Below are 19855 nucleotides of genomic sequence, written 5' to 3' on the forward strand. Positions count from 1 at the left end.
TGGGCTAATTTTGCAGGTTTTCTCCCGCACCTGAGGGCGTCACGTTAGTAACCCCTTACCATCCAGATCTCAGGCGCTTTTTGTAGATTATCCCAACCAGCATCCTACCCAACCAACTTCTAGCATCGAACGAATATAGGCGGGACACATATATCAGCAGAATCCGGTGAATCAATTAAATTAAAGGCAGCTTAAAAAAAAATCGAGAAAGCTTCAGTAAATGAATCCGGGACTTCAAACAACAGGTGTTTTTAAACGGTGCGGTATTCTAACCTATAACTATTGTAAGTCCATTAAAACAAACTAAGTCTTGAAGTAAGAGGCCCAGGGAGGAAAATTTACTAGAGCTAAAATGGCCAAAAAACCCACTCCCCTTATTTCTGCAAAAGAAATTAAAGAACACCGGGCTTTAAACATGCATGCGTTTTGAATAGGATAGAAGTGAGTTAGGAGAACACTTCTTGCAACTGCAACACTAACGGTGATCAGTTGTGAGTCATCTAGGGAACTTCCTCATCACTCACCCTCTATTAAGCCCACCAAGCTTTATCCTACTTAACCTTCATTTTCGCTGTTTTCCGTTACCTGGAGTTTTTTCCCTCATCCTCCAAATCCACCTCGACAAGTTGGATCTTCCCTAACCATCCCGGCCCACCTGCCTCCCCAATCATAGTCCCGGCACGCCATTTTTTCTTTGTAGAGCTTGCCGTCAGGTGAAAAGGGTTCGTTTACGTCCTAGTGTACTAGTTTGTAGTTCGTCGACCCCAGTGCAAGGTAATGGGAGCGAACACTTCCCTGGTTTTCACAGTTGGTTTGCAGGAAGTACTTGTTGGCTATTAGGCACCTGCTCTAAACATACATGTCTGTGTTCCTTCACGTCTTGTGCGTTGAATAAATGAAAGAATGCGTTTGTGGGTGGACGTGTGGGTGAGTAAGTGCAAAAGATTGCGGGCAACAGTCGCTCCCATCCACAGAGCGCCTGTGCGGCTCCAGGCGCCGGATACCCGAACACAGCAACACCACGTGGCCGGCTCGTGCACGTGACCGGTTCTGCGGAACGCGCCGGAGTCCGCCACCGTCCCACCATGCACCGCTCCATTCCCGCTCGAGAGGGGAAATCGGTCCTGATTTCCGGCCTCCGTTCGGTCGCAGAGGTCAGTTGCCCTAACGACCAGCTCGCCCCCACCTCTAAGTTACGTCACTTCTCCCCACGCCCGCCTCGATAATTAACGCGCCTGCGCAGAATAAAACTCAACGGGAGCCGGCGCCTTCCGCGCAGGCGTCGCGGCCGGGGGCGGGGCCGGGCAGCGCCGCGGTGCGCAGGCGCAGCCGTCGGTGGGTCGGCGTTCGGCCGCCTGAGAGGTGAGTCGTGGAGGGGGTGCCCGGCGTTGTGCCGGGTGTGCTTGGGGTCCGCGGCTCGGAGCTCCCGGGGCTCCAGGGCCCGTAAGGGGAGGTTGGTCTGGGGCTGGGGTCGCCGCGATCCACTGGCTGCTGTGAGTGGGCGGCGCGAAGGGGAAACTGAGGAAGGGTGGCGTCGGGCAGGCCCTCGCCGGCCCTGGTCAACCTCCCCAGGCCCGGGAAATGCTGCTTCGCAGGCCCGTGCGTGGACAGCCGGAGGTGGAAATGTCCCGCAAGCAGTGAGGGTGTCCTCCGCTGCCCGGAAACACAGTCCCTTTGAGTGGGGACCCCGTTCGTGGGGCGCAGGTCGGGGTCCTGTCCCAGAGCTGCCACTCTCCACCTGGCCAGCCTCTTGGCTTCCCAGAGCCTCAGTTTCCCCCGCTGTAAAACGGGCGTCGTCACGGTCCTTGCCAGATTGAGTGGGGTAGGGGGTGGGGGTATTGGGAAGATTAAAGCGGCAGGGCCCCCCCGCAAAGTGAGAGCTTAATAGCGGCTGTTAGGTCTTTCACAGCTCGGGTCTTCTGTCGGTTGTGCTAGAAGTGGGAAGGAGCTGGGGCTGAGGACCAGCTCCACCTCCTCTCACTGGCTGTGTGAGCTGGGGCAGATCGCTTCCCTCTCTGAGCAGCGCTTTTCTTCTAAAACGGGAATCCTAGAAGAACGTGCTTCCTAGGCTCTCTGTGAAGTTAAATGAGCAGAACATTCTCTGCTCAGGTTCCTTCTGCTTGTTAAGAGTTCACTAGAGAATGACTGGTTTATTGGGTGTGAGAAAACGCGTGCAGTCTGCATCCCTTACGCTGCAGGATGTTCCGTTTCCTTTGGTTTTCTGTCTCTGATTGGTCTGTCTGCTTTTCTTCTCCCCAGACCAGTGGTCTTATCGCCCTGGGGGACACAGGGCAATGTCTGGGGGTCATTTGTTGTGGCCACGACTGGGTGTACTCCTGGCAGCAAGTGGGTGGGGGCCAGGGATGCTGCCTAACCTGGCGGTGCCGAGGACTTCCCCACGGAGAACCGTCCACAGTGTCCACAGTGGGGAAGTTAAACCTTCCTCTAGACCAGTGCTTCCTCACCGGCATGAGCTGTGCGCAAGGGGGTGGGGTATGAACTCAAGAAAACGTGCAGGTTTTGTGAGGAGAGGAAAGGGCACTTCGGAGTTTAGGAGGCTCTGGAGTCCCAATTGCTGGGCTCAAAATTCCTGGTTTGCGTCTTCTAAGCTGGGTGACCTCGGGTAGCACCCCCATCTTTCTGAACCTCAGTTTTTCCTTCTGTACAATGGGGATTGGCATAAACAACCCAGAGACTCGGCTGACTGTGAGCAGGGGGCCAAATCCCAGCTGCAGCCTGTTTCAGGAAATGAAGTTTTGTGGGCGCAGTCCATCACAAAACCTCTGACTGCTTTTGCACAAGACCAAAGTTGAGTGGTTTCCACAGAAGCCCTGTGGCCCTTTTCAGAAAATGATCACTGATCCCCTCCATAAGTGATTGCATGCACTGCACTGAGCTCGGGGCCTGGAAACTGCTCAGCACGCCAAGGATTTCACCTGAGGTTTATAATTCAGTCTTTCAGGAGGGGTGAGCAACTGTAAACGGGGTTAAGCTCTGCCCCAGATTGTGAGCTATAGTCTTAACTTTGAGCCTACATTTTCTTTTAAAGATTTTATTTATTTGACAGACAGCCAGAGAGGGAACACAAGCAGAGGGAGTGGGAGAGGGAGAAGCAGGCTTCCCACCGAGCAGGGAGCCCAGTGCAGGGCTCTATCCCAGGACCCTGGGATCACGACCCTGAGCCGAAGGCAGACGGTCAACGACTGAGCCACCCGGGCGCCCCAATTTTTTTTTTTTTTAACCAAGACCCAACACTAGCCCCTGTGGGAAATGCTCAGCAAGGGGGTTGAAGGAATAAAGGAAACTGTTGGTAGGTAGGCAAGACCCAAGGTTTGTTGTCTCTTCTGGTCTTCCCAGAGAACTTGGTCGGGTGGCTCTGAATTTGACAGGGATCTAATGTTTTCCCAAGACCATATGGAGCAGACACTGCTGAGTGCTGGAGTTGAAAGGGAAGATGTCTGTCCAGTGCTCACAGTCTGGGTGAGGGCGGGAGATGGATGACAGTTGTAAAGCCTTCTGGGCTGGTGATAAGGCTGGTACTTGGACTTTGCCAGAAAATAACGGGCATCTAGCTCTGTCTGAGATATCTTTGCAGCTCAGTGTTGAAGGGAATTAAGAGTTTCCAGGTGGGTTGGAGGAAAGATGAGCAGTTGTGTTTGAGCAGAGCCACTGAGGGTTTGGTGAAAGGCATCACATGCACACACATGAAGTTTCAGGAAGCATTTGATGGTTTTTAAGCATGCAGAGTATTTTGGCGGCACTTAAGAAGAAATAGGCTTTGATGGGGGTCGTGGGCTCAAGCCTCGGGACAGTCCTTGCTCAGACACCAGGAGCGTGCTAGGATGAGAGAGAGGACTAGAGCCCAGGCTTCGCACACTGCTGTTTGTGAGCAGAGCTCCGGGCTCAGGATGGAGGCAGGCAACCCTCAGCAGCGGGCGCTCCACCGTCCGAGGGGGGTGAGAGGTCGCTCATTTTAGTGAGGCGTGCCATTTTTTTCCCTTTGACCAGTTCTGGGCAGGGAAATAAAAGAAGCAGAGGCTGTTTTTGTTTTTGTGTTTAAATGTGGAAACGAAAAGGTGGACTGAGAGCCGGGAGGGATTGTGAAGACCACTGGAGGAGCTGGCACCAGGACCCCCCCCCTCCACCCTCACCAGGCTTGCCGGGCACCCTGTGCGGCCGGCACCTCGGTGGTGCCTTCTGAGAGCTCATAAAGCACTCACTGTTCAGAGAGTAGGCCTTCTCTGAGAATTTTGTCCAGCAGCCAAAACCCTACAAGTTGTGATTGTTCAGAAGGGTCCGGGTGCCTGGTAGGAGTCGAGGAAAAGTGCTGTCTTCGTGTTTTGTTGGGCCCAGCTTTGTGGAGAGCAGAAGGTGATTTATCTCAAAAGCCATACGTGGAAGTAAGATTCACAAACTATCTCGCAAAGAAGCAAGAATTTCTGTGGACCACCTGTGTCAAATGCCTTGCTGGTTCCTTCTCACACCTTGGGGACATAGTCCTCGGCTGTGGACCCAGGCTCCCTCTGCTGCAGGGCTGAAGCCCAAAATGTGCAAACGGAAAGTTTGCAGCAAAGTTCTTGGGCCAGAAAAATCTGACTTGTACTGATTTAGAGCCTTTACTTTTCTCACTTGGAGTTTCAGTGATTTTCAGCTGGGTGGTTTGACCATGTCTGGGGACATCTGTGGTTGTTACCACTGTGGGGAGGGGTGCCCCTGGCATTGAAGGGGTGTGGCCAGGGATGCTGCTGAACCCGTACAGTGCTCAGGACACCCCCACAGAGAGTGACCTGCCTCTAATGTTAGGGCCAAGTGGGAGAGACCCTGCAATGATTATTTGGAAAAACTGAGTCTGGTCCCTTGTCACACTGGACACCAGAGTAAATCCCCCGCGGTCAGAGGGTACAGGCCAGGGCGACCCTAGCGTCTGTGAGTCACCCCCTCTCTCCCTCCGACTCAGTGTGTGTATTTCAACGTGTGCAGCATCCCAGGACCTCAGGAGTCAGATGGTTAGCGCAGTCTCCTGGGGGTCAGTGAAACCCCCTGACCCAAGGGCTCACCCGGGGGGAGATTCTGCCCCTTGCTTCAGGGCACACTGGACAGAGACCAGGGATGCTGTTACCACTCTGCACTGCACAGGATAGCTCCCGCCCCTGCCACCAGCAAAGAATGATCCAGTCCCTGATGTCGATAGTGCCAAGGTAGAGAAACTCTACATTAAGTCATGAATTCTTGTAACAGCTGGTAAGGACACCTCTGTTACCCCATTTTATAGAAGAGAAAAATGAGGGTATTGGCTGCGACTCTTTGAGATGGGACAAAGAGCATTCTTTAGCTTAGGGTGGGGAAGGTGACATGGAACCGGCCTCGGGCAAAAAGGGCTGGACCTAAGACATGAACTCCAGGCTCTTGTCCACCCAGGCAAATCAGGCCTCTGTGGCCTGTCATCACTATGCCAGGCCCAGGGCAGGCTCCAGGGGACTCTGGCTTATTGACAGTGAATTGCATTGGAGGGGCCGGCATTTGAGAGAAGACCAAGCAACAGACCAGGAGAAGCCCAGGAAGCAGGCAGTGAGAGCTTATGCTGGGGAAATCAGGCCAGGGTGCTTCAAGTCCTTTGGGGGCAGGGGATCCTCATGTGCAAATGCCCTGAGGCTCCAAGATCTGGGGGCATGGGAAGGACTGGAAGTATTCCAGAAAGGAGCGTGACTTGGTCTTTAGTTTTTTGAACCCTTGCCTCCATGAACCTCAATAGCTTCATACACTCCCCTCCCCCCATCTTCACCACTCGGACCAGGAGGGCAGGAAATGTCTGCTAAAGACTAGATTTCCTTTCTCAGTCCACTCTTAAGTGAGCACACATCATCATCAAGACCTGCATTCATTCCCTGGGAGAGAAGACCAAGCCCTGTCCTCCCATACACACGTGTGCATACACAAAGCCCAGTGTGAGTGACCCATGGGAGGGGAGGGGAACCAGGCTCAGAAGTGGTGCCTGGAACCCGTAGGTGGGGTGTAGGCACTTATATGACTTAAGAAGGCAAGATTCATTCTCCACAGGCAGCTGCCCAGACGGGACCCTCAAGGCCTGACTTAGAACACAACATATAAAGGGTCCTGGGACTGTACATCTGAACCCGTACAGTGCTCAGAGGAGGGGAGGGGACCTCAGACTTCGAAAGCAAAAGAAAACAAAACTTTTTTAATCGTAATTAGAAATTAATTCTAATTCTAATTTCTTTTTTTTAAGATTTTATTTATTTGAGAGAGAGAGAGACAGCACGAGAGGGGGTAGGGTCAGAGGGAGAAGCAGACTCCCCACTGAGCAGGGAGCCTGATGCAGTGTGGGACTCGATCCTGGGACTCCAGGATCATGACCTGAGCCGAAGGCAGATGATTAACCAACTGAGCCACCCAGGCGCCTAATTCTAATTTCTAATAAGACATACAGAACAAAATTTACTGTCGTAACCGTCTCTAAGCACACAGCTCAGCAGCATGAAGCCCACTCACACGGTCCTGCAACCACCCCCACCCTCCGTCTCCAGAACGTTCCGTCTCCCCCCACGGAGACTCTGTCCCCACCCCCTGCCCCAGCCCCGGCTCCCACCCTCTCCTCTCTGTCTGTGTGCACGGGACTCCTCTGGGGACCTCCTGGGAGTGGGGTCCTGCGGGATGTGTCCTTCTGGGTCTGGCTTCTCTCGCTGAGCCCGGTGTCCTCGGGGTCCCTCCACGTCGTGGCAGGTGTCAGGGTCCCTTCCTTTCTAAGGCTGGATCATGTTCCGGTGTGTGGATGGACTGCACCATGTTTACTCATTCATCCACGGATGGACGCCGGTGTCGTGTCTACCCGTCAGCTGCTGTAAATAATGCCACTGCCGAAACATACCTGAAATGGAAACAGTTTGACATTTTAGTCTGTTCTCCTTAGGTTTGGTGGTCAGCAGGCTGACTGGTTTGCTCTCTATACCCTCTCAGCTGGGGACCAGGACTCACCTTTTGGAGCTTTGCTTCCCCCAGAACGAGTGGGTTGTGGTGGTTGATCTCTGTGGGCCCCTCTATCGCCCCTAAGGTCCTCTGGTCTGGGACTGGCCATTTGTCCTCCGGGCACCAGCCCATCCTGATCGCAGACCTTCCGGTTCTAGGGAGGCTCTCCGGCCAAAGGCACTTGCTAGATAAAGGGGCTTTGTGTCCAGAAATGGGGAGCTCATTACCCTCTTCAAAGAGTTTTTAATTACTTCTCTTGCTTTACGGAACACAGGTGTTTCAAGTTTCTCCCTTAAGATTGAAGTATAATTCACATGTCTTAGAATTCAGTGGACTTTGGTATATTCACACTGCTATGTAACCAACCCCTTTCTCTAAGTCTAGAACATTCCATCACCCTAAAAAGAAACTCTGTACCCATCGGCTATCATTCCCCACCTCTCCCCCAGCCCCTGGCCCCCACGAGCCCCCTTCCCGTCCGTGGATGAACCTGTTCTGGACGTGTCCCACACGTGGAATCACACCCCGTGTGGCCTTCTGTGTCTGGTTCCCTCACTTTAAGAAGCAGCTGTTGATGGACATAGATTCCCGTGAACCAGAGACCCGAGCTCTGCACACGGCCAGCACCGAGCGTCTTGACTGCCCTGGTCCAGTGGCGGCGACCCCACCCCCCCACCCCGCCCCATACTGACCCCATCTCAGGGTGGAGAGCCTGGGGCTACATGATGGACTCTTCCTGGCGTCGCTTAACCATTGTGGTTGGTAACAGGTTCATGAGAATGTGGTCAGGAGGACCGCTCCTCGTTTTCTATGGGGCACGGTCTGTTCACCCCACTGGAGGCGTTTTCGGGAGACCGAGGTGCTTCCTGCTGCGGGTTCCAGCTGTGCAGGTGGACCTGAGCAGCCTTGGGCCAGCCGTTACTCCCAGACCCCCACCCCAACCTGTTGCCTCTGTCAGTGGGAGCGGCCGTGGAGGTCATGATGCGGAGGGGGATGAGACGGTGTTGTGACATGCCTGACCCATCATGGACCCTCAGGTAGCAGACCCTCCTCACCCCCAGAATGTTCCAGACCAGAGCTCTCCTCTGCTGACGCTGGAGCCGGATAGTTCTCTGTTGTGTGGGCATCCTGGGAGCTGGGGGCAGCAGGTCCGCCCAGTGCCAGGAGCACCACAGGTGTACCCAGACATGGCCCAGAGCCCCTGAGGCAGGATCACTCCTGGCCTGGGAGTCCAGCACACAGCAGAGGGACCCAGAGAAGGCCTTTGGACAGCCTGGGAAGGGCTCGGTGCCTCTGGGGCCTTTTGGTCTACTCTGGGCCCCTCCCCTCCTGCCCACCCGTCTCCCGCCCCCCCCCCCCCCCGCCACGATACTTGTCCAACCCCCTCATGGCCCTCGGGGGTCTCAGGACCTGGAGAACTGTCAGATTGTTTTCTCAACCTGAGTGGAGAAGCAGGTGGGACTGGGGTCTGGCTTGTGCTTAGCTAAAACTTGGGGTTTGTAGACCTGCAGAACTAGCACTTGAGGGCTGGTCCTCTGCATCCCTGGGAGTCCCTGCGTGCCACTGAAGCCGGGAAGGGGTGGTGACAGCCAAGGCCACGTGGCCTTCTTTAGAGTAAGGAGGCAGGATGGCTGGGAACACTCCACCCGCCTGCAGGAGCCTCAGTGTCTGTCTGTGAAACGGGGTCATAACCGCCCTCACTTGTGCTTAAAGTGGCTTCTTTGGGGCCGGGGCTGGCGCAGGCCTAGTGAGCCGGGCCCAGCAGTCCAGGGGGCCTGGAGTGGCAGGTGCCATGGGCACTGTCTCGGCAGCACCCATGCCCCCCGTCTGTGCTCCTCACGCCCTCGGCTTGGGTCCGCAGATCCTGAAAACCCCAGGGCGTTGTCTCTTCCTGTCTCAAGATGGATAACAAGAAGCGCCTGGCCTACGCCATCATCCGGTTCCTGCATGACCAGCTCCGGCACGGGGGGCTCTCGTCCGACGCCCAGGAGAGCTTGGAAGGTACGAAGGAGGCCCTCCCTCCTTCCTGCCACACGTAGCCAGCCCCCATCACCTCAGGCCCAGCTCCTGCAGGTGTTCTGGTCATCTCCCCATCTTTCCCATCAAGGGGCTGTTCCGGAACCTTCTCCACCACCGCATGTGTGCAACTCCACTGAGGAGAGGGGAAAGGCTCTCTCTTAAAAGAGGGAGGGGCAGCCACAGCACCTGGAAGCTGTATGGGGCTGGGGTGGGGGGGGCGAGGAGCCCAGGCCGGACCCCGCCACCAGCGCCTTGGCGTCCAGCTGGCTCAGCCCGCGGTGACACGGTGGGAGGTGGCGTTTCGGGACCTGCCACGTGCCAGGCCGTTGACCCGGGTTTCTCAGGGGAGCGACTCCCTCTGAGCCCCAAAGTCCTAAAGTCTGGGCTGCATTCAGAAGAAAATGCCTTTGTCCCCCTCCCAGTTGCGATCCAGTGCCTGGAGACTGCTTTTGGGGTGACTGTTGAGGACCACGGCCTCGCTCTTCCTCAGACTCTTCCGGAAATATTTGAAGCAGCTGCTGCGGGCAAGGTGAGTCTCTGGGCTTCCCAGAACAAAAGTAACAGCACGAGTGGGCCGAGGGCTCCGGGGCACCCGTGCGGGGCCCGCACTCTCCCAGGCTGCGCGCCGTGGCGTGGGGTTCCCGGTTTGCAGAACGGGAAGCGGGGGGCTCGGCCCCGGCCACCCTGGCCTGAGGTGCTCTCTGTCGGAGCTCAGCTTGGGGCGGCCCGGGAGCAGGGGGGAAGTGGTAGGGTTGCCCGCCGCCCCTTAGACAGCTCCTCTTTGCCTTGGGGCCAGGAGGTGCCGCAGGACCCGAGAAGCCCCGAGCGAACTCCACCTTCAGAGGAGGACTCGGCTGAGGCGGAGCGCCTCAAAACTGAGGGTGAGGCAAGACCGTCAGCGCCCCACCAGGCACCTCACCACCTGGGCTGCTGGGGGGGCCGGGGGGGCTGGCCCGCAGGGCTGTGGCAGTGGGGTGGGGGTTGCTGTGAAGCTGCGCACGGCACACAGGTGCAAGGGTGTGCCGAGAGCGGAGCCCCACGCGCAGCCTGCGGGGATGTGGGTGCGGCAGTCGCCGTGGAAGACGTTCTGACAGCTCCCAGGTGGCCGCACGGTGGGCTCGTGGCCCAGCCGCTCCCCTCCCAGGTGTGGGCCCAGGAGAGATGCAGGCATGTGTCCGTGGAAGCCAAAAGGTAGAACAGCCCAAATGTCCCTAAACTGGTAAAAAGGATAAACAGAATGTGACCCATCCGTATTCTGGAGCGTCCCTCGGCTGTGAGCAGGAGCCAGGCGCCCACACACGCGGCCCCGGGGCCGGACCCCGAGCCCACGACGCTCAGGGAGGGAACCAGACACGGAAGGCCACACGGGGTGTGCGTCCACGTGGGTGACACGTCCGGAACAAGCTCATCCGCGGACAAAGAGATGAGTTCGTGTGTGTCAGAGGCTGGGGAGGGGGTGGGGGTAACTGCTGATAGGGTCAGTGCTTCTTTTTGGGGAAATGGAATGTTCTGGCATTAAATCGTGGTGATGGACACCTGTGAATATTTAAAAACTGCTGAATTGTTTGAAGTACGTTTTCTGAAACTTGGTTACTTCCAAGAGAAGGAGCAAAATTGACAGTATTAGAGATTTATGTCTCCACGTGTCCCAACCACAGCAGCGACAGTCATCAGAGTGTCAGCTCAGGCCAGAACCCACAAGATGCCGGACGCAAACCACATCCTCCACACACACCCCACCCCCGAGCCTACATCTGAGGGTTGCAACCTGCCCTCCAAAGTCTTCTCACATCTTCAGAGAAAACCCCAGGAGAGCCGGGCCTGACTGACGCCTCAGAGCCCTCGGGCCTGACGGGAACAGCGGGGCGTACGCTCTTTTTTCTTTCTCTTTAGGAAACGAGCAGATGAAAGTAGAGAACTTTGAAGCTGCCGTGCACTTCTATGGGAAAGCCATCGAGCTGAACCCAGCCAACGCGGTCTATTTCTGTAACAGGTACTGGCGAGGCGCACATGGGAGAAGCATTTGTACTGTCACTTAGGGGTTGTTCAGCCAGAGCCCCAAATCAGCAGCAGGCGGCCAGCTTGGTGTCCGCAGGAGCTGAGCGTGGCATTAGAATTAAAATCGGGGCAGCGTTCTGCACAGATGCTGTGGTGAGGAAATAAGCCAGACCACAGGTGACGTTCCACACCCACCTTCACGGCGTCCGGCTGGTCCTTTTAAAGGGAGAGCTGCCTCCGCTCTCCCACGGCCTCCCAGGACGGGCCATTGTGCTGACGAGAGGGACTGAGTGGGACATGGGACGCAGGGTGGCCCCAGGACCCAACGGTGGGTACTGGGGAAGGGGGTGCCGCACGTCATCCACGCTGACGCCAGGCTAGAACTGCTTGTCGTTTTGGTTTCTTTATTTTGACTCTGGGGCAGTAACACAAACAGATTGACAGGAAGGTTGCACGCGTAGTCCCGAGAATCCCGTACACCCTCCACCAGCCCAGCCGCTCAGTGTTTCCTATCTGACACCTTTCTGCACTTCAAAACCTGGGAGAAATGCGAAGTGCAATATTAAAACCTGATACTGTCCAAAAACCCATCTCGCATGAGAGGAGACCCCTGAGAGCTGGAACAGGGGTCTCACGTGGATCGGTTACTGTCTAACCGATTTTATTCCCTGACGTAGAATGGGCTCCAGCTCCTGACTGGGGGGCAGAGCCTGGGTGCTGAGCCTGTGGACTTGGGGTTCAGATCCTCGTCTCATCACAGCCAGGTGCTCTGCAGCATCGTTGAGCCAAGCTGCTCTGCCTCCAGCCTCAGTTTCCCCAGGAGGCTGTCGCAGCCCCCAGCACAGGTGCTCTGCAGACAGAAGCTCTTGGCAACCCTGTGTCCCTCCCTACCCCCACCTGACAGATGGGGAAGCCAAGGCTCCTTCCCAAAAGGCTCCTCCTTGACAGCGAGTGAGCCCCGCAGCCCTGCCTGCCTTGTTTTGTTTCCCCAGGGCCGCAGCCTACAGCAAACTCGGGAACTACACTGGGGCCGTGCAGGACTGTGAGCGAGCCATTTGCATAGACCCGTCCTACAGCAAAGCCTACGGCAGGATGGGGTGAGTGCCCCGGGGGGACCGGGAGGGGCCGCACCGTCTTTACCTTCCTGGACCGCCCCACCCCCCTACATCCAGCTGTTACCCCCTTTCCTGTTCAGGGTGCTTCCCACACGCCCAGCCCCACCACCTGCCAGGTGTCCAGCAGTTTGCTTTAGTCCTGATCCTCTGCCTGGACGCAGGAGTCGGCCCCACTCACATGTCCTAAATCTGGGCCTCCCCTCCTTCCGACCCGGCTGCTGTAAATCGGACTCCCACCACTCGCTCTCCTGTGCTCCAGGGGTTTGCTGGTCCAGTGGCTGTGCGTACCGGTCCACGTAGAGGATGCAGACTAAGAGCTCCACAGGGCAGGGTCCAGGAGGGTCCCCGGGTGGGAGCTCTGTCTGGCCCCCTAGAGTGGGGTGTGATGCCTTCACCAATGGGGACATTTTCCACATCTCACTGTTCAGTTTACAGTCTGCTCTCCAGCCTTCTCCTCTCCCGGAGGTTTGGGGGTCACGAGGTCCCCCCTCAAATCCCAGATTTGGTCTTCCTGGCCCCAGCCCCATCCTGAGTCACCTCCTGGGCATAAACTCGGGTGTGATCAAAGGGGGTCAATTATGAAAACCAGGAGATGCCTGTGATTTGGGAAGTTTCGGGTTTTAGGAGTTCTGTGCCAAGAACAGGACCGGCCACGTCCGACCACCCTGCTCTCTGCTCTGCGCCCCTCCTCTGGGCCTTCAGACCTATTGTGTGGACTCTTCTGGGGCGTTAGCCCTTGTGCCCTTGAAGTCTTTTCATACACCCACCCTCTCAGCGCCCCCGGCCCTTATGGGCTGTGTCCCCACCGTCCCCATCAGACGCTAGGCCACAGTGACCACTGGACCAGGTTGGAAGTGGCGGGCAGCCTCCCAGGCCCTCTCCGCGCACTGGTGTCTCTCCCCCAGCCTCGCGCTCTCCAGTTTGAATAAGCACACCGAGGCCGTGGCCTATTACAAGAAGGCCTTGGAGCTGGATCCTGACAACGAGACCTACAAGTCGAACCTCAAGATAGCCGAGCTGAAGTTGAGAGAGACACCTAGTCCCGTGAGCAGCCCTAGGGAAGGGAGTGGGTGGGAGCAGGGGAATGGGGGCCAACTTCCTTACTGGGGTTTCCATAGGAAGGAGTGGGTGGGGGGGGGGGGGAGTGCAGGCCTAGACCAGGCTAGATGCGTCTTCCTGGCAGAGTCTGCGGCACAGGGGCCGGCTTTCGCTGCCAGACGCCTGGCTCTGGGGCGGCCGGGGCAGGGGGTGGTGGCCGAGTGTGAGAGCCTGACGGAGGAGGGCTGGGGGTGTGGGCCGTGGACTGGTCGGTAATGGTTCCCTGGCAGCTTGTCACCCATGAAGGCCCTCCAGGCTTTGCGGGGACCCAGGGTGTGCGGGCCTCCCACGGTACTTTTCCTAAGCGGTCGGTGCCGTGGCTCATGCCTTTGATGAAGCACCGTCTGGCCGCGAGGCCTGGCTGCTGGCTTGTGAGGACATCTGAGCCGTCGGCCTCTTAGGATCGCAGCCACCCCGCTGTGGGATCTTCTGTCTGCGTTCCGGGGGCCAGCGCCATGGTCCTGTGACCACTCACCAGGGCTCTTCTTATCCCCACAGACAGGAGGTGTTGGCAGCTTTGACATCGCCGGCCTGCTCAACAACCCCAGCTTCATGAGCATGGTAACCTGCGCTCCCGTCCCGGTGGGGGCCGCCTGTCGCAGGGCAGGGCTGCCCGCTCTGGGCCAGGCCATTCTCTGGGGGCCTGAGCGGGGCACCGTGGGGGACAGAGAAGCAGCCCCAGCCCCACCCCCTCAATGCCAAGAGCCCCCCCCATGTGACAACCACAGATGTCCGAGACACCGCCCCCTGTCCCAGGACAACACCACCCCAAGTGAGACCAGCCCAGTATTGAGCACAAAGGACCCACGAGCCTTCCCCAGCCGACTAACCCAGGGAAACGGCGTGCCCTCCCCCCACTCGGTTTCCTCCTCACGCTGTGGAGACCCTGGCCACAGCAGAACCGCACCTACTTCCCAAGGTTCGGGTGGATGTCCCTGAGGCGGAAGCGCCACCTCTCAACGCTGGGACTTAAGGCCGGAAGCGCTAGCTCTGCGCAGGGCTGGTCCCTGCATGTGCGTGTCCCCAAGTGGTCTCACTCACTGCCCCTCAGGGTCCAGGGTCTCCATGCGTCAGGAAGAGAGAGATCCCTTCAGAGCAACAAGGGGCATCTTGCCTTCTGCATTGGCAGAGGCTGCACTAGTCTGCAGGCAGGACGGTTTGCTGGGCCCCGGCAGGGGCTGAAGCCGCCACAGGGCAGGGGGATTCAGCCTGGCAGTGCTCACACCTCTTGACCTCCTGCACCTAGGGTTGGCACGCCGGCTGGGTTTTATAGTTGTTAGCGCACAGCCCCCGCCGTGCATCTGTGGCAGCAGCGGGGGGTGGTTGGGGCAGACGCTGGCCCGTGCAGCCAAGAACCTCAGCTCTGGCGCCTCACGCAAGTTAGCCAGGCCCCCGTGAGCCACACCGGGCGGGATCCTCTCCCCGTCCCGCTCGGCCTCTTCCTGAAATGGGCCCTAAGGAGGGACAAGACCCAGACAGGATCAAAGTGTAAAACGTGGGAGATGAGATGTCCGGGAAAGGCGTCGACCAGGCCTGGTGTGCAGGCAGAAGGTGGGTGGGGGCGCTGGCGCGTCTGATGATGGATTCTTTTCTGCAGGCGTCGAATCTAATGAACAATCCCCAAGTTCAGCAGCTGTAAGTGACAACCAGCTTCCTTTGGGTCTTGTGGTTAGAATTTTTTTTTTTATTGTGACAAGATGGACGTAACATAAACTTACCTGTTTTAATCATTTTAGGGTTGACAGTGCAGTGGTATTAAGTACATTCACCTGCACAGTCATCACCACCATCTGATTCCAGAACATTCCATCACCCCAAAAAGAGTCCCCATCCCCATTAGGGGCACTTTCTAGCCCCCGCCCAGCCCCCACGAGCCCCCTTCCTGTCTGTGGATGAGCTTGTTCTGGATGTGTCACCCACGTGGACTCACACCCCGTGTGGCCTTCTGTGTCTGGCTCTCTCCCTGACCGTCGTGGGCTCAGGTCTGGGGCTACACCCAGGAGCGGAATTGCTGGGTCACATGGTGATTCTGTTTAATTTACTGAAGAACTGCCAGGCTGTGGTTAAATCTTAAAGCACAGTTTTTCATCCACAGCACTGCTGAAGTCAGGGTGGGTCACTCCCAGGGGCATCCAGGCCGCAGTGGGGGCAGGCCAGCATCCCCAGACATGGCCTCGTGTCCCCTGGTTGAAGACCCCTGTCTTTAAGCTAAAAACAAAGGCTGTTCCCAAGTGAGCTGGTGGAGTTCACAGCAGCCACCATCAGAAGGAGGGGTGGGCGAGGGCCGCTGCGCAGTGATACAGAGCAGCTCCTGTGGGTGAAAGGGCAGGGCCTGGCGGGGATGGGCGGGCTGTCACATCGTGGCTCTCCTTGCAGCATGTCCGGGATGATGTCGGGTAGCCACAACCCCCTGGGGACTCCGGGCACCAGCCCCTCACAGAATGACCTGGCCAGTCTCATCCAGGCGTGAGTAGACCTGCCTAGTGGGACTCGGGGGTGGCGTGGGGGCCTACCCATGAGCGTAGGGACGAAGGTGCTGTGTCCCTGGGCTCTCCGCTGCACCCTGCATCCTCCAGTGAGTAGTCGTGCTGCCCGTGGGGGCACGCGCCTAGGAAGTGGCCAGGATGCCCCAGGCCTCCCGGCTGAGCCTGGGCCTGCCTGTCCCGCAGCGGCCAGCAGTTCGCCCAGCAGATGCAGCAGCAGAATCCAGAGTTGATAGAACAGCTCCGAAGTCAGATCCGGAGTCGGACCCCCAGTGCCAGCAACGACGACCAGCAGGAGTGACCAGCCACGTGAGTCCCCGTGGGCCGTGGGTCCATGAGGTCGGGAGGGCCTCCGTGGTGGGGAGTGTCTGGGATCATCAGGCCCCTTCCCAGGTGTTTCCACTCACACCCTATTCCTTCCGGGCGGCTGTCTGTGGGTGGGCTTGTCACTCCGGTGGGTTTTGTGTAGACAAGGGCTGAGCCCCCACGGCTCCCAGGCTGCACTTGTGCGGAAAGTCTCCGGGCAGCCACAGGGATGGCCAGCGAGGTCCCTGGGAGAGAGACTGACAGGCCCGCCCCGCCTCGCACCGCACACTCGGCGTTCCCTGGGTGTGTGTTTGCTGGAAGCAGCTGTTGAGGAGGCAGAATGGCTGGCAAACAGACTGGGGGTCCCTAGGGGTCCAGTGGCCGTGGCTGGATCGGCACCCCCCCCAGGGCCCCTAAACTCATCCTGTGCCCAGAAGATGTGCTTCCTGGCACCGTGGTTTCCCACCCGGGAGACTTGGGCATCACTGTCTTCCTTTCTGCTTTGACTGTGATTTTCTGTTAAAAATTTCAAAGGGCATCTGGCTGGCTCAGCCCATGGAGGGTGTGACTCTTGATCTTGGGGTTGTGAGTTCGAGCCCCATGTTGGGTGTAAGATTAGTAAAAAAGTAAACATAAAAAGATAAATTGTTTAAAAGTTTTAAAAGCCAAAAACATTGAGCAGCAGGAAAAACAACTTTGATCTCTTCACCTGCAGCAACGAATGTTAATTATTTGGGCACGTTTTTCTTTTTTCTTTTTTTTTTCCAAAGCACTCCTAAAGAAAAAAAAAAGGAACAAAACCTAGTTGAGATCAATTTTACATTTGTCATAAGTCATAATCTTCTCTGCAAAACACCTTCGCCAGCACTTGGTATCCTCAGCCCCAGAGCCTGCAGGGATGTTCTGCGTCCGTGCTAATGCGGGGCTGTTGCCCCCGAGGGCCGCCCCAGCCTGTGAACGCGGCCGCCTGGCCAGCAACTTAACCCGCCACCCTCGTGTCTTCTTCCCCCAGCCCTCCCAGTGCCGCCAGCTTCTTCCCACCGACTGGAAGCCGTCTCGCATTTTGCTGTCTTCTCCCGTTGGACCACCCAAGAGAGAAAAAGAAACAGAAACTGGACCTGCATGTTAAGATGGATTTTTATTACTCCCTTCGCCCTCCCCTCCCTGTTTGTAGTCTCCCACGGCCCCCAGACCCTTCTCGAAACAGAGCCAGCAAGCTGTGAACGCAGACCAGCACTGATCTCTCCCAGCCCCCTGAACACCCAGTCACGAAAGTGTTCTCTAGACTGTTCGGGGCGGGGGTCGTCCTAGGCCACTTTCCGGGAAGCAGCCTGTTTTGTGTTGAGCCATGTCGGGGACACCCACGGCTCCCGGAGCCCCTCTCTGCAGCTCCTGCGGTCTGTCTTCAGTGGAGACAGGAGAAGCCACCTGTAGGCCACAACCTCGGCCTCCCCGGCCGCGCCCTGCTCGGATGAGCTCGCTGCCAGCTGCGGTCTGGGCACTCGTGGCCGCCCGGCCCCTCAGACCGCGGGTTTTCATGTGAGGAGGTCTTCAGATGCATTTTCCTAAAGGACAACTTCCGTGACTTGTGCCCCAGTTGGGAGCGGGGGCGGGACTGCCCTGGGCGCACAGGACCAGGCACCGGGGCTTTCCTTCCGGTCGAGCATTTGGATGGACGTGTGTCATCTCTGATCCTCCTTGCCCAGTGCTCGTGACCCACAGACCCCAAGGGGCAGATCATGACCTTTCAGCCTGTCTCCAGCCGGGAGTCCAGCCCACTGCCCTTCTGCCCACAGGCGGCCCCGCCGCCAGCCTGTCTGGGTCCTTGGCAGGTTCTCCTGTCCTGTTCAGGGCTAGGGGGGAGCCAGCAGGGGCCCCTGGTGCCACCTGCCTCAGCCTGATGTTGCCACATAGCCACCGGAGCTGCTTCTGGGGAGCAGGCATGCCAGCCGCGGCCGGGCAATCTGCCCAGGACATGAGGCCACTGCGGATGTGCCCACGGCTTCGCCTCCGGCGGGAGGGGGGAGGGGGGTCAGGTCTGCGGCCACCAGCGTTGGCATCTGGATCGTGGGAGGTTCCCTGGTGGTCCGGGCCGTCTGCGAGGTAGACCCAGTACGTGTGTGTCGTAGGTAACTAGTAGGAAGACGGGCACTGCCAGCCACCCGCAGTCCATCCCACGTCTGGCAAGATATGTCCTAACTTGAGTGCTAGCCATGGTGACAAGAAAACGTGTGGGGAATAAATAGACATCACGACCTCTGCTCCGCTCTGCCTTGACCTCTCACGCCACCCCTGCCCTCCTGCCCCAAGCTTCCAGAAACCCCCAGTCCGGGGCTCCTGCCTCAGGCATGCGCCGGGTATCCGTCATGTCGACGGCTGACACGACACAGCTGGAAGCTGTTCCCACGTCAGGGGTCACAGATGATTCCAGAAACAGCAAACCTCGGGGCTGCTCCTGTATTTTGTCTCTCCCACACCTTCGTTTCCCACCACACTCCAGGGACCAGCCTGGACCCCTGGCCTCTCGGGCAGAGCCCTGAGGGTATCTGCACACTCCCTGGGGTAGCCCACAGGGCCTCCCCTTGTACCCGCCACGGTGAGGAACGTGGCGCAGGCGGCCGGCGTGTGAGGTCCGCCTGCTCCCCCCACAGATGGGGTGACGGTTCCCGGGGAGAGGGAGAGCCAGGCCGGCACGTGTGTCTCGCAGGGCGTGTGGGGTTCCTCAGCAGGCTTACCCGCAGTCCTGATTCTGGGGACGTCTGTGGCCGTCGTGACCGCATCCAGGGGTTGAGGGGTCGGGGACGCAGCTCAGCCCCCACAGGCCCAGTCTCCATGCTCCCGAGTTCGCTCAGCCAGCCCCCGTTGGTTCTGCACTTGGCACGAGCAGCCTGCGTGATGCTGATGTGCCTGTTTGGAGAGCCACACTCAGAAGCACCGGGAGGCACGGGGGCCTGAGCCCTGTGTTCCAGAAACCTCGACGTGTGCATTACAGGTCTCCCCAGACCATCTCACTCCTTCCACCCTGTGTGTCCATCGCTGAGCAGCCCTGCAGGGCCCCTGCCCCACACCCAGCCTATGTGTTCGGAAAGATCCAGAAACTTTCCGTTGGAGCTGCTGGTGGAGTGGGAAGAGGGGAAGAAAAGAGCAGCTGTCAACGTCTCATCCCAGAAGCTGGCGGCTTCTCCGTGTGACTTGAGATGTGTGTCGTGGGTAATTACTGCTCGATCCCACACGAGGTAGAAATAGGATCTTCCTGAATATTCCTGTCAGAGGTGCACTGAGGGGGAAGGAAAAAATGGCAATTAAACACGGAGTTAGCATAAGTCGTGACTTGGAGAAAGCTCCCAGCAGTAGGCTGGGCCTTGAAATGCTAGGCGGCTGCTGCTGCCATAGATGGAATCACGGGGTCTGTCCTCTGTGCCCACGCCCTCTGTGTGCAGTTGCCCGGCCCTGGACCGCGAGCCTCACCCAGATTAAGTCCCAGGACACCGAGGAAGGAACAAAGCAAGGGGCCTCCCCTGCGGTCAGTTATGCCCCCAGGGGCCTGGGCTGTGTCTGGGGGACGTCGGGGGGTTGTCACAGCCAGAGAGGCTCCTGGCATCAAGAGGCTGGGGCCAGGGAGCTGTCAGCCCCCTGCAGCGCGCACCCTGCGGCATTCCCAGCACCCAGTAGGCCCTAGAAAAATGTGTCAGATAAACAGATGTCCTAAACCGCTCTGCCACCAGCAAAAACAATCTGCTCACCCGCTCCGGAGGGCTCCGTATCTCTGCAGCAAAGGCTTTGCCCCAGGCTGGGTAATGGCTTTCCCAACACGCCCCTTCCATCTTGAAAATCGACTATTTCAAAGTGGCC

The 19855-nt window shown here is 57.9% G+C and overlaps 1 protein-coding gene across 1 annotated transcript; it reads left to right on the forward strand.

Annotated features, from left to right (window-relative positions):
• Positions 1 to 1275: 1275 nt before the first annotated feature.
• Positions 1276 to 18258, forward strand: SGTA (small glutamine rich tetratricopeptide repeat co-chaperone alpha). Its single transcript, XM_028126149.2, has 12 exons — positions 1276 to 1362; positions 8846 to 8985; positions 9426 to 9532; positions 9800 to 9884; positions 10897 to 10996; positions 11994 to 12098; positions 13022 to 13160; positions 13713 to 13775; positions 14812 to 14849; positions 15591 to 15680; positions 15884 to 16006; positions 17016 to 18258. The coding sequence occupies exons 2-11, from the start codon at positions 8886 to 8888 to the stop codon at positions 15996 to 15998; spliced, it is 942 nt and encodes a 313-aa protein (XP_027981950.1). The 5' UTR covers positions 1276 to 1362; positions 8846 to 8885; the 3' UTR covers positions 15999 to 16006; positions 17016 to 18258.
• The last annotated feature ends 1597 nt before the right edge of the window (positions 18259 to 19855 follow it).

Source organism: Eumetopias jubatus, unplaced genomic scaffold (assembly GCF_037043125.1).
Source record: "Eumetopias jubatus isolate StellerSeaLion01/CBP00866 unplaced genomic scaffold, mEumJub1_p1.0 scaffold_1, whole genome shotgun sequence".
In the NCBI taxonomy this organism is placed as follows: domain Eukaryota; kingdom Metazoa; phylum Chordata; class Mammalia; order Carnivora; family Otariidae; genus Eumetopias; species Eumetopias jubatus.

What these genes read in the sequence shown, in the direction of transcription:
- SGTA (XM_028126149.2), top strand. Translation starts at nt 8,886, where the DNA reads ATGGATAACAAGAAGCGCCTGGCCTACGCCATCATCCGGTTCCTGCAT. An exon ending in TGAGAGAGACACCTAGTCCC is followed by an intron (nt 13,161 to 13,712) that starts GTGAGCAGCCCT and finishes TTATCCCCACAG; the next exon opens with ACAGGAGGTGTTGGCAGCTT. An exon ending in ACCCCAGCTTCATGAGCATG is followed by an intron (nt 13,776 to 14,811) that starts GTAACCTGCGCT and finishes TCTTTTCTGCAG; the next exon opens with GCGTCGAATCTAATGAACAA.